Source organism: Strix aluco, chromosome 7, assembly GCF_031877795.1.
Source record: "Strix aluco isolate bStrAlu1 chromosome 7, bStrAlu1.hap1, whole genome shotgun sequence".
In the NCBI taxonomy this organism is placed as follows: domain Eukaryota; kingdom Metazoa; phylum Chordata; class Aves; order Strigiformes; family Strigidae; genus Strix; species Strix aluco.
This window is the reverse complement of record NC_133937.1, coordinates 22,110,430-22,123,976: the sequence shown is the minus strand read 5'-3', so window position 1 is coordinate 22,123,976 and position 13,547 is coordinate 22,110,430. Positions and strand designations below refer to the sequence as shown.

The 13,547-nt window shown below is 42.7% G+C and overlaps 1 protein-coding gene across 1 annotated transcript; it reads right to left on the bottom strand.

Moving 5' to 3' along the window:
* Nucleotides 1–820: 820 nt before the first annotated feature.
* On the bottom strand, nt 821–10,705 carry LOC141925940 (lysosomal acid lipase/cholesteryl ester hydrolase-like). Its single transcript, XM_074830876.1, has 9 exons — nt 10,574–10,705; nt 9,137–9,251; nt 7,895–8,093; nt 7,165–7,274; nt 5,734–5,874; nt 5,022–5,158; nt 3,503–3,574; nt 1,638–1,706; nt 821–1,054 (listed from the first exon to the last, which is right to left on the bottom strand). Exons 1-9 carry the CDS (start codon nt 10,703–10,705, stop codon nt 821–823), a joined length of 1,209 nt encoding a protein of 402 aa, XP_074686977.1.
* Nucleotides 10,706–13,547: the final 2,842 nt, after the last annotated feature.

Below are 13,547 nucleotides of genomic sequence, written 5' to 3'. Positions count from 1 at the left end.
TCAAAGGTGATAGCTCAGAATGCTTGCAACAACTTCATTGCCGGTGTCAACGTGGAAGCTGTATTGCTTGGAGTGCAGCTTGCCTAACAGGTCTACATCTCCTTGTTCCTCAGCTGCCATCCATGGTCTTTGAAGCTGGGGGGTTTAGATTCCATGAACAAACCTTCGGGTGATGTGTAGGCTTGGAGGGCAGGAGAATACTTCTATGAGTTTTTCTGAGGTTGGATGCCTTGATGTTTGGAAGTTATCTATTGCCTGATCGCTTTCTTGTGTCTGAAGATCTCTTGGTTGTGTTGACACTGCAGGTAAATGTGAGGAGGGAAAAAGGAAAAAAACCCAAGTTCTCTGTCAAGTGGATAAATGATTTAATTTAAACAAAGGTCAATTGTACGTCAACAGAAAATGAGCAAATCCCACTTCTGGCTCTTCATGGGAAGACACAAATTGGGCACGAGAATGCCTCTGTGGGGTACATAAGATATACACGAGAACACCAGAGTTTAGACTTAGAAAAATTAGTCTTGTAGAAATAAAATCTGTCCACATTAAGTGATCCCTGCAGTGTGTGCTCAAATATATTCGTGTTTTCAGCTTTCATTCCTACACACCTCAAACTTCTCGGGAAGACAGCAGTCACAGTAACACCATGGAAAACCTCAAACTATGAGGAAAGCAAGATACAAACAAGTACAAATAAATACATATACTGGTATCCATTATGTGTGTCTGTGTGTTTACCTCTTCCCCAGGTATCACCCTTATTGCCAAATAGAAATTTCAGAGGTTTTTGCTGAGTGAAACAAACACTCTGCATATGGTTTCAAAAGTATTTTATCATTAGTTCAATGATTTTCCTATACATTTTCTCAGTTGCATCAAGGCCCCAGATGAAATCAAGATGTCCCCAAGCAGGAAAATGCTCATGGTAAATGAGATTAGGAATCCGAGGAAGTAGCTCTGCCATGTCTTTTGGATCTGCAAATTTGTCCTGTCCGCCGCTCCAAACAGCAATTGGTGTGCCTATCTTCTCTATCTTGTACGCAGGAGGAGTAGACTGTAAGAAAGGGAGGAGACCTGAGTGAATGCTGTTGCATCAGAAGTTGTGTTTAGAGAAAGGATTCTGTGCAAGCATCTCTCTCTCCTTTCTGCACTCACTACAGTAACACAGTAAGGATGAAGGCCACCCTCTCACTGTCTATTTCTATTTATGGTAAATAGATTCCCAACACCAAGGTATACATTTTCACTTCTCTCTGCCCCCTGCCCCCCGGCCCCCAGTGTTTAACTGAAAGGCAGAACTTGAGGATTTTTGGGAAGTGAAGAGCTGCATACTCATCCAGTCCTGGGAATAGGGTGTGGCTCTTAGCCTTTTGGGAATGGCAGGTAAATTGACATGTTGTTGGACACATCCCTGCATCAGTAGGGGAGGCAAAACAGACTTCTGTTAGCTGTCTGCAAGGATCTGTCTATGCCTTGTCTGTGAATAGACTTACACGGATGAGTATTAGATTCAGGTGAAACATTACCTCAGACCACTCTCCCCCTCTTTATCACTCAAGGTGCTAAAATCTGATTTTTTCTGTTCTTAGTTTTGCCAGGACCCAAGGATGAGTTCTCAGGAAACCGCATTGCCTTACCTGGTTGTATTTCTTCATGTTTTCCTTAGAGCCGTAGTCATAAGCTTGGAATCGGCCTGCACGTCTTATCTGTTAAAAGAACAGGTAAAACGTAAGTGTTGAGAGACCAAGAAACAGAGTGTGGGAGGTGTTTTCTTGCCTGTGATTGAAGCCAAGGCTCAGGCAGTGGGCTGTGAGTTACTCCCACCCCTTCCTCTGGTTGTGGGCTTCCAGGGGTACTTAGAATGGATTGTAGGGTGAGTGGTTTCATTGCCTTTCTTCTTGCTGACTTTCTCTCCTGATCCTCAGCTGCCATCCTTGGTATGTTTTGTTATTAAAATTGTGCTTGACTACCTTAGTTAGCTAAACGTGGGGTCTCTGTTCATGATGCAGAGCTGGGGTTCAGTTGTTACAATGACAGATGTCTAGAACATCTAGAATGTGTCAGGGCTATTACTAGTCCAGTATAATGTAAGATCCCTCCTTAGACATCTTTTGTGTGTCAGTTTTGTCTGGTCTGCTCACAGTAGTGGTGACATTTCCAGAGGCTGTACTTACAAGAGTTTGGCTATACACGAGTTGTGCTCTGACAGCGGTTTTGAGGTGAAACATTAGACACAAGACATTAACATTCCTGAGCCTGTGTTGTCTAAAAGATGTGATATATGCCTTGCAGAACTGATAAGTGAAGATATAAGTACATATCTGTTTGGCATTTTTTGTTTGTTTAGGGTTTTTGTAATTTTATTTTTATTTTTTGCACAAACCTCACAAGTAATTTCATTTGTGAATGGTTCTATGTAGTACAGGGTGAGAGAAAGTCAGTGTCTGTCAGTTTAGAAAACCTTGACTTCAAGGCTTCAGCTGGCAATGTGGTAGAAATCTCCTTGCTGTATTGCCTTTGCTATTTTCTTCTATCCTGCTGTATCTGTGTTTGCTTTGTAGCCACTTGACTTTGTTAGAGGCTGGAAAAATAGGCTGTAAAGACACTGGCCATCAATGGTTTTTCCCCATTTCCTGGTTCTGGGTAGGTGTATCCTGTGAGGATTTTTGTCAGGGGTGTCCTCAGGAGCAGACCTATATTCTAGACCATATTAAGTGTTTGCAGAAATGGGAGGGTCTGCCTATAGGATGTACGCAGGTATGTCCTGGCTCAGCAGGTGCACCTAGACACATGCAGTGATGTGTTTCTTGGCTGGAGCTGTCTTGCCCTGGTCTGATTCAGACCATGAGCAGAACAAGTAGAAATCCACCTTTAGAGAACTAGTATCCAGGATCTGGACAGTTACAAAAGTGACTAAAAGGATTTTGAAAAAAACTGCCTGTTGGAAACATCCCTGTAGAGCAGTGTTTCTTGTCAGGTACTGTAGTAGTATAAGGCAGCTCCCCATTTGCTCCTTGTGCCAGCAGAAGCGTTTGTGTGGTTAACTGGCTTTGGGAAGTGATCCAAGCTGCAATTAACTCCCTGGGTGAAAAGCTTTAACCTACATTACTTCTTTGTCTGGCTCATCCCTGGGATGCTCAAGTTTCCACTATCCTCCTACTGCCTGCCAAGTGCCTGGACCAGGCTTGGTTCACTTCTGCAGCTTTCAAGGTAAATGTCTTCATTAATAAAGATGAAGGCTGGAAGCCGTTAGAGCCCAACATGCAGAGAGGTCTGATGTGCCCTGGGGAAATCTCAGTGCCTGATACCAAAGGGGCAATTCAGGTAATGGCCTGGTGAGCCATGGGAAACAGTGCTCCCTCTGCGGCAGGTGCTCATGGCAGCACGTGAGAAGGTGTGATGGGCACTTTCCCAGATCCACCGCATGTAGACTTCCCTGTAGGCTGTTGGTTGCATAAAAGCAGTAGTAAGAGTCTGTTTATATGTCAGTACGCAGTTATACCTGATGCCAATGAATAATGTCCTGTACTGATGTTCCAGCAGGGGAATGTCCTACGTACGTATCTATTCGACTCTGGAGAGAAAGCAGAAGTGTTATAAAGGCAGCGATCCAGTGCTGTGACAGAATAAAGCTGTGAAGGACCTGAGCAACATACTGCTGCTGTGTTAAAACCTCATTTTAATAGGATATTCTGCAAATATCAGACAGAAAACTGAGAAGCAGATTTAGGAATAGCTGGTTAATAGTATGCATCTGCATGCTTTCTCCATGAAAGCTAGTCTGTTCCATGAAGATAGTGCTACTGTGGCATCCTGTGGTTCAGCAACAGTAGAGAAAAACCTTCCAGTCCTTTCAAAGTAGATTCCTCACCTCACACCAACATGCACGTGTAAGTCTTTTGAAGATTTGTTTTTCTATTCACTTTATTCCTAGTGCTAAAGAACTCAGCTTACAAAACAGATTGCTTTCTCTTCTTTTTGCATTTTTATGGTTCTGTTAAGGAGATGTTCCAATTCCAACTCCCCAGATTCCTCCCCAGACTTGTTATCTTGTCCTGAGAACCACATTAGTGACTTAATCCAAGTCAGGAAACATCCTTAATGGTTTAGTTCTGCAATACAAAAGGGCTGCAATGCCTTTAATTGCTTTTGCATTGAGCCTTTGATTCTCACTGCTTTCCTGTATGTGCTTTTACAAGTTGTTATAGATGGAGAAAAAAGGACCCCAGTTACACATGTTGAAGTAACAAACATTACACGGGCCAGTTTCTACACACTTTGGCCACTGTAAAGGGGATTTAAGACCACTACAGCGTCCATATGTTGGCAAGCATAGGGACAACTCTTCTGTCTCTCCTGTCCCCTCTGACTGATGCACTACTCTGTAAATCCCACTGTAGGTAATTGCACTCCTCAGACACAGTGAAAAGACTTTTTGTAGATCTACATGTTGTGGATTGAGCTGTTGACCAGTCCTAAGGACAACAAAAATGGGAAAATTCCCCTTACAGTAGTTCTTAGGGACCAAGATCTGGTGCAAGTAGTCTGAAAAATGAGAAGAGAAAAGGAACTTTTTCCTCTCTTCCAGTATTTAGAGGACGCTGGTGTCCACATACTAAGAAAGGAAACTGGGAACTGTGTTGCCAAGAAGTCTTACTCCATCATCCATTGGTTCTTTTTAAAGAGCATTTGTGTATGACCAAAATCTGGTTGGCTTAGCTCCAAAAGGGGGCATATCTATTGGCATGTGCAGTATAACTCCAGACTAAATTCAGTTCTTTGTTTTGGGGATTGGAATATTCCCAGTTGTTGGTCCCATCCATCATTAGCTTTAGTCCTGTTTGGCACTGTTCACAGCCAACAATGTCCTGGCATTCCCTTGGTCTGCTGAGAACTACATTATGGTTTACATATGTTTACATGAGTAACAGTTGCTAGATAAGGATAGAGTACACAACACAAATGTAACTTCCAAAATCACTTTAGTTTTACTCTGAGTAGGTGTTCTTGCATACACTTACCGTGTTCAGATTTTTTATGTTGCCTCCAGCTATGTAGCAGAGTACATGGCCACAAAACTTATCCAGGCTTGCACATAACTGTGTGACAGGTCCTTTCAGAAATCCGATCTGGTGCAGAGCTCCTTTGCAGCCAAATACTAACTGAGGGAAGGGAAAAGTGCAATTTTTTTTCCTTGTTACAGGACCATTTTATGCAGGAAACTGTTGCTAATAGCCTAGCAGTCTAACTCAGTATTCAAAGATTGCTGAAACAGCTTGCCCTCCCAGTACCCCTTAAAACACCTTCTTCCCCACAGTGCATTACATATCCTTCCTTCTTCATATTACTGGCATCAGTCCTGGAGGAAGTCATCCTTCCATTTCCAGTGTAGTGACCTCAGTGGTCACTCATTTCTGAAATCCCAGAGACTGTCATGGCTGTTATTGCAGCTATAGTTTCGTTCCTCCTTCATGAGGTCAGCAAAATACTAGTTAACAGCAAGAGTCCTATGATGAGATGGAGTTTCACAAGTCTGCTTCAATGGGACCTGCTGCTACAAGCCCTGTATCTCCAGTATTTTCCCCACAGAGTTTGGGAACAGATTTTTCAAGAGCACTTGATTCATCCCAAGTTCAGTATCAGTGTATCACCTGTTTGGGAACACTTTGTCTCAGGTTGAGTGAACCCTGTGAAGGTAAGTCAGGTATTGGGCCTCTTAGAAGGAAAAATAACATACCCTGAGCAGAGGTTCAGGAACACTTATTATTTTAACCAGAGGGCTTGTAGCATATGAACCTGTGATTACTGGGCTCAGAGCACCGAACATTTTTATCCGTTTAGCCAGCTCAGGGTATGTAGAAAATGCTATGAAGCCTGCAAACACAGAAGAGACAGCCTGAGTTAGTGAAGGCATCTTCCACAGACAAAAGAAATAAATAAGCAGTAGGTAGCAAACAAGAAGTGAGACTAAATTTGGAGTCCATTGTCTGTTGTCCATATTTGTCTGTGCTGCGTGTTTTACCTAAGGCAAGTGTTGAAGCTAAGTTCTGAAATGAATTTTATTTGTGAGGCAAAGTTCATTCTGAGGTTTAGAGCATGTCTGGACATTGCCTTTATCAGAACAGTTTTGTGATAAAATCAATTCCCTCTAAACTTCAAAAAACTCAAAAAAAAAAGTTTTTCAGATTATAGTCTCTAAAGGTCTATGTATGTTTATGCTTCCATGAAACTGTAGAATGATTAGCTGCATATTGGGAGCTTTGAGTGTTTTCAACTGATTGTTTGCATCAAAGGCAGCTGAAGAAAGCCTAGATGGCTAGTTTGTTTTGCCATGAGGGTCTTTAAATACCCTTGTGGGAGAAAAATAAAGAAAAGGTCTGGAGCTGTGACAATATGTGATTTTCCCACATTTCCATCTCTGTTTTCTGGGTAATTTACACAATGATCTGGCAGTTGCTCAGTTATAGTCAGTGTCCATTCATGATCTTACACATAAACCATAAACATCATGAACTTTCAGCTGATGCTAAAAGAAAGTTAATTGCATTCAGAGGCCATGAAGTGAGTTAATGCTAAAAGCTGACACTAAGAGAAAATAAGTTATTAATGTTTTTCTTTCCTGATTTTCAGTCTCTGGCAATATGTTTTTAAACAGTAATGTGGCCAGTTATTTAAATTGTAAGATTGCATTAAATCATATGACTTAGTAATGTTGAAGGTTTTTTTCCTTGTCTTCTGTTACTTGAAATTATGTATTATATGTGCTGTTTTATCTTTTTAGTTTTTCCTTCCTGTTCACAAGGAAAACAATTGTATGTCTTAATACAAAAGTTGAACTTAATGAAAATTCCTGTTGCTGAGAATTTAATACCCAGTGCAGTACCTGAGGTACTCAGTAAATAATCACTTTTATGTTTCTAATTATTTAAATTTGAACTATATTTGTGTATGCTATTAGGTTTCTTTGCTTATTAAGGGTAACCAAAGCTGGTTTTAGAAAAGTTTTGCATATTTTCCAAATCTTAACTCAGAAGGCATTTGAGTTTCTATTCTACATTTACTAGCTCTCTACACACAAGAAAAACATCTGCATCGATGGGGAGACCCACCTACTGATTGGGTAGGAACATGAATCGTTGTGAACCGTGAGTGTCCTGACATTACCTGTTGTTGTGCCTTCAGAGTGACCAACATAGTATACATCCTTCTGTCCAGTCTTATTCATGATGAAGTACAGCTCTGCTGGAATATCGTATTTGCCCATTTCATCGAAACTACAGGGGAGAAACACAAAAAGCTAGCAGTCATTTTGGCTCTCACAGTGTGAGTTACTGAATGGCAGTTTTGTTTATCGCAACAAGCTGGACCCATTGAAAGACGAAGTTGCACACTTTGTCTGCATTCTTGCTTGAGTTTGGGAAGGGGGTAGAGGGATGCAGCTGTACTGCCAAGCTGCCTGATGCCTTGGGCTCTTTGCAAAGGAGGTGACAGTTTCGCTTGTCAGCTGCAGCCCTTGGGGAACTGAATTTTATCAGTGCTTTCACTAGCATGGGTTACAAAACACATTTCTCTCTTGGTTGAATTCAGCTGTGAGAGATGAGATTTCTGGACAAAGCTGCTCAGCCTGTTCCAGCTGAGGTTCTTGATCTCCCTCTCATAGTACTGTCTCCCTTTTCCTCAGCATCCCATTTCATTTCCCAGTGTCTGATATCTCTTCCCCAGCCGATGCTCCCAACTCTGAGTAGTAGTAAGCATCCTTCTTCGTCTGATTCTTTACTCTCCTTGGTTGGTGTAGACCCTGTTCTGATGCTGGTTTAGGTAAAAAACCATCAGGCTGAAACTATCTAGTCCCCTTGGAGTTTCTGTCTTGAGTAATTCTCCCTCTACAGAGTACCTGAACTGCCAGAACGCTTTCTGGCTGGGATTAAGGGTCTTGTGTTTTAAAGACCAAGTGTTCCCTCGGCTGTTTCCCATCCAGACATCATAGCCAGCATCTGCGAGGAGGAAGCCCAAGCTGTTGTTGGGCAGGTTAGAAATCCAGTGGGTAGCATCTCCTAGAAAAGCATGCTGTAGGAAGACTACAGGCTTTTGCCCTGGAAAAGATGAAAGTATTCTTATATTGGAGCAGTAGTTACTGTGTATTTAAGACTGGGGTGCACAGTTTAGTCTGTGAGAGGTTTTAAATCTTTCCATCTTCAAGAAGCTCCCAGGAAAACTATGCATAGATACTGGTCTGAGAAACCTGAAGGATTTGTTCCATGCAAGCAAGAACCATTTCATGACATTTCATAACCATTTCATGACAGGTCTGGCAAATAAAGAATTTAATGAGGAGGCCTATCCCCACCTCCTATTGCACTGGAAGGCGAAACTTACAGGTCCCTATATAGAAACCATCTACCCACAGATGAAAGCTGCTGAAGGCGTAACAGTGTATGGAAGACATTAATTCATCCAAAGAAGCATATCTACCTGTAGGTCTATTCAGTAATCAACTGCGCAAGGCTGAGGGGCCCCTGATCCAACTTTGGTTAACCTTACTTTGAGAGTGAGGCTGGTCCAGATTATCTCCAAGGGAGGATCCAAATAGTAGGAGTCATCAAAAAAAAAATTATTCTTTAGAATTACCTAACAAGGAGTAATAAACAAAGCAGCAATATACAGGGTAGCTTGAATTCCAGATATAAAATTTTATTCCATTCAGAAAATGTGATGAAACACATGAAATGCATTTGCTTTTCATTGATGACCTGATTTCTTACCACTTTCCTAACAATATCACTGTCCTTCAGAAGGCTAGGAATTAATATTCATATGCCCAACCTGAGAGGCTTTGTTGCCAGGTTTCTATTTTAAATGTATATTACTTAGGGTGTTAATGCAAAACCTCACCAAATCACATCTACCTGAGAAAAAAAACTGTGACAAAATTATTAGAAAAGTCTGAAATAAGGACAGAGACATTGAATGTGTGGCCTTTAGATGGATTCAGAATTCAGGCCACATTCCTCACTAGGTGCTCTTGCTGAGATGGAAAGGTGTGGAACATGCCATTGCATGTACAAAGGGGAAAGATGGGGGACCCATGTAAGTGTTGGCTCTCAGACTTTCCTTATGTCCTGTAACTGTGTCACACCTGTATTTTGGCTGTTCCTCCCAGCAGGAATTCTGAAAACACCAAGAATGTATCCATCTTCTGTGGTAACTTGATATTCCTCACTGGGGTATCCATGATATCTGATGATTTGACTCTGTGGGAAGCCAAAGGAGAGTTTGTTAACATGCAAGTTGTTCTGTTTCAGAGGGTAATCAAGTTGAGCAGTGTGCATGTGGCTGCTCTGTGATGGCAGCGTGAGACCCCTGGCCACAGGGACCCTGGATGAGAATAAATATTACAGGTCTTGTAAAAAGATACATCAAAGTCTTTTTCAGACCTGCTTAGGTCATAGTTGTCTGGTGCTGGACCCCATATTATGGGTCAAGGCAGAAGTGTATTGAGCCACTAACCTTTTGGGTGATAGTCTGTCATGTTTTGCAAGGCTGATACACATCATACCTTTCTACAGATTAAATATGTAACAGTATCTGTAGAGACAGTGCCAAAAGCTGTGTGTTTTTGTCCATAATGAATCCTTTCTTGCCCAAGTGTGATTAGGCAAGCCATGAAGACACGGCAAACAAGGGTGGAGCTCTTGTTAATAGGGAACTCATGAGACCACCTACACTTGATTTTGCATGTACTGTGGGGAAATCTTTGGTTATTCAGAGCAAGGTGCCTTGGATTGCTTTGTGTTGTGAGAATCTTCTGTCTGGGGAAGGGGTTCAACCTCCCTTGCCACTGTACTGAGCAAATGGATTGTTACAGAAGGGGAAGACTTTGCTTCCCTTGAGACTAGAAACCAGCCTTTGCCTCCATTGCAAAGGAATTCTCTCTGGTAGCTTGGACTGTTTGGATATCAAGGTTTCTTCTAGGCCAGTACTCCCTATCATAGTGCTGGAGGGATCTTTGTTCTCTTGCCAGATTTGCACTCTTCCTGTTTTTGTATGGTACCCCAAAATACCAACATGTGTTAAGCAAGGTGACTGCAAACGTGTCATGAGGCATGGCCCAGCCTCGTATTCATCATATATCTGTTGGGGTTAACCCTAAATGCAGGCTGCCTGTTGTTCAGTTTGATATGGACTGGATCAGATATGTGCTCTGGCCACAGTTCAGGGCTGATTCCTGTTGCTGGGGTCAAAATTAGTAGCCTGTATCTCCAGTACCCCTCAGGAGATTCTGGGGAGTTGCCTGGCCTTAGAGCCAAAAGTAGCAACCAACACTCTCCATTGCAGTGCTATGTGTCTGTCCTCATGCAATGTGCAAGAGTGGCATCTGTCCCTGGCACATTCAGAGCCAGGCCTCATTGCAGCAGTGACTTTAATGCAGCGGTTTTGGAAAAGGCAGGTTGGCAAAACGGAAAATGTGGAAGGGGCCATTCTTAGCCTCCTGACAGGGACTGTAGTGATGGGGTGGTAGTGGTACTGGGAGAGATGCTTTAGAAAGAAAGCGAGAGAAGGTGACCCAACTTACAACGTTCATAAAGCATTCAGGGTTGCGAGTCTTCCTGTACTCGCTTATGTCTGAATTCAGAGTGGAGGTTGTTGTGAATCCTGTTGAAAAGGCAATTCCTTGGGAGCAGAGCAGCATGAGAAGGCACCACATCTTGGGGCTGTGTGAAAGAGCACATGCAGGGATGGTTGCGTTAGGAAGAGAGTGCTGTGGAATTCCACAGGAAGATCCAATTGGGGAGTCTCCTGAAAGTTGCCCAAGATCTGTTCCCTAAGAGGCTGCCAGAATAAGTACTTGTGTGAGGAAGGACTGTCCATAGCTCATGCTGTGTAACAGGGAGGGTTGCAAAACAGGTGAGGAAAACACTTGGGGAAACCATGTGAGAATATGCCTGAGCACTCTGCAGATGGCGAGGGAGCTGTCATTGGTAGACAGGGCAAGGTCTTGGCACGAGTCAAGCAGAAGCTTGACAAAGAAGCATGAGTGCCTGAGATGACTATCACTCAGCTTGTCTGTCTTTATCTGTTTCCACTTCTCTCCCAGCGGTAGAGATGAAAGGAGAAGAAAGCACTTTTTTTGTCCTGTCTCCTCAGGAATGAGGTGAGAGAGGTTTGGGACAGTCTCTCTTTCTACCTGCCCTCTCCTTCTTTGGGATCAAATGCCATTCTTGGTGCTGGTCAGTAGTATGCTGGGGTGAGGGATCAGTCAATGAGTCTTGTGAAGGGTTGTGCAAGGGTCAGGAGTGATTCAGGGACTCTGGGAGGAGATGTAATGAGTTTAGGGGAACATGCTTGCCGCAGATCAGTACCAGCTTGTGCTTTCACCATGGGGTGATGTGCCCCAGACCAGGTTCAAGTTCTGTTTGAAATTAGTTTCGCTGAGAATATGAAGCAAACAAGGTGACCATGTGTGGCTCCCCAGAAGCCCCATGAGTCAGTTCCCAGTCCACCATGCCTTTCAGATTGAAACTGAGTCACCTAGGTCTCCATTTACCATCCCCTTGGGCTTCTTCACCAGCCCCTTGCTACCCACTTCTTCGAAGAACCTGCTCTCCTATCCCCAGAAAATTGCATTTTTCCTATTGCTGCTTCTGAGCCCTAAGTTTCTGTCTCACAAAACTGATAGCTGCCACCAGTCGAGAAACCATGGAATTATTTGGTTTTAGAGCAGTAAACAATGGATCCTGAAACTGTCTTCATGTTGCCAAGGGCCTGTCTCCTTTATCTCAGAAATGGTTGTCCATATTGCAAATCTTGTTTTGGTTATGGGGAGGTGAGATCTTGCCCTTTCCTGGATTGGCTGGTGGTACCACATTAGCTTTTCTGAATAGAAATTGTAGAGTGCAGTCTATCTAGCACCAGTTTATGCTGACTCCACCTACAGTAGATACGCTTCCAAGTTTTAGTCTTTATTTTCCAGAACCCAGTCAATGAGTGCAGGAGCACTGCTCTCTGTGAGCTTCCCAGACTTTTTTTTCAACATGCAAATTTTGACTCGAACGCTCCCTAGAAAAGGGAAGAGCAGGTTCTGTGTCCCAGAAGGTTACTGGGTGTGGGACTATGAGTTAAAACTGTTTGGAGAGCAAAAGAAGTGCTGACATGTTCAGTGCTCCTTGCCTACAAGTGAGCTGCAACTAGGTAGGATAGGATTTTTCTTTTGAGTGTGAAGAACTGTACAAAAAGGATGCATCTATGAAGCTCAGGACTTGATTTACACATTCTGGAAAAGTCCTTATACATCTATTTGTTGTATGCTGTGCCTTCATGTGTAGGAAGAGAATGAAGTCTGTGAAGAGAAAAGTAGCAGCCATTCTGCATGTGGATAAAGACCATAAAAATCAGGCAGGCTACCTAAGTGTTCAACAATAGAATCCATGGGACAAAAAGGACACGTAATGCAATGTAAGGTTTCAGCTCATCAAGGAGTCTTGTAAGATTGCCTCACCAGTAATGACTGGGGACATTATTGCTCTTGTAGGCCTGGTTTCCTTAGAAAAAGAGGGCATGTTTATGTTAGCTTATCTTTCTGTCCATCCTGTAATTAACTTTTGATGTCATTGGTAAATATCTGCCAAGTTCAGCACTGAGATACAAGTCTGTAATGTAATGGGGTTCGCAGGAGCTCCTGAGGACTGTTTGCTGGGGAGGGACTGTTCACTGGGGAAGGACTGTTCAGTGGGGTTAGTGCCTTGCTGGGGAGTAGGCAGACCGAAGGCAGGTGTTGTATGTTCTTCAACCAGCTGAGCAGTCAGCAAGAGTGAACTAGCCAACTAGTCAGTATCCATGTAGTTTCAAAGTAGCCACAGCAAGCACAGGGCATCAGGGTTTGTGAGAGAATTTCATAGGAGACCTGCTTGTATTATAGTTTGCATTAAGAAGTCAAGCGGACTCAGGAAACAAGTCTTTCTGAAACAAGGCATTGCTAGGTCCACTAGACATGGAGAATCCAGTTTTTAATGAAGAGCAGAGGTTCTCATGCAGCCACATGTTTCTGGAATCTGCTTCTAGCATAAGACATCTGCTATGATGAGACATGCTGTTCTATGAAGTTTACTTGGAATTGGAAATAGAGCTACAGATCAAGAGAAAATAAGAGAGTATTCCCTGGCAAGTAATGGGGAAGATGAGCAGGATTTGTGGGACTGAGGGAGGGGTAACCAAGAGATTTTTGCACTCTCTAAATCTCCTGATAGGAGAATAAGTTTCAACCTTTTCTGATCTTCAATTTAACCTTTAAATTTGACTGAACAAATTTAAAGAAGTCAAACCCCATGAGTCATCAGACAGTTGGAATGAAGCACCATTTGGAAACACCCAAAACTTTAAACTTGGCATGAAACCACACTCTATTCAATTCCCTTTGTATATCAAATACTTCTTAATTTTTATTGTCCAAACAGGAAGCCTCACAACTACATACTCAGTCAGCATAACACTCTTTTTGCTTTCTGTTGTTTTACTCTGTTCTAATGGGAATAAAATATGCCTCCCTCTCC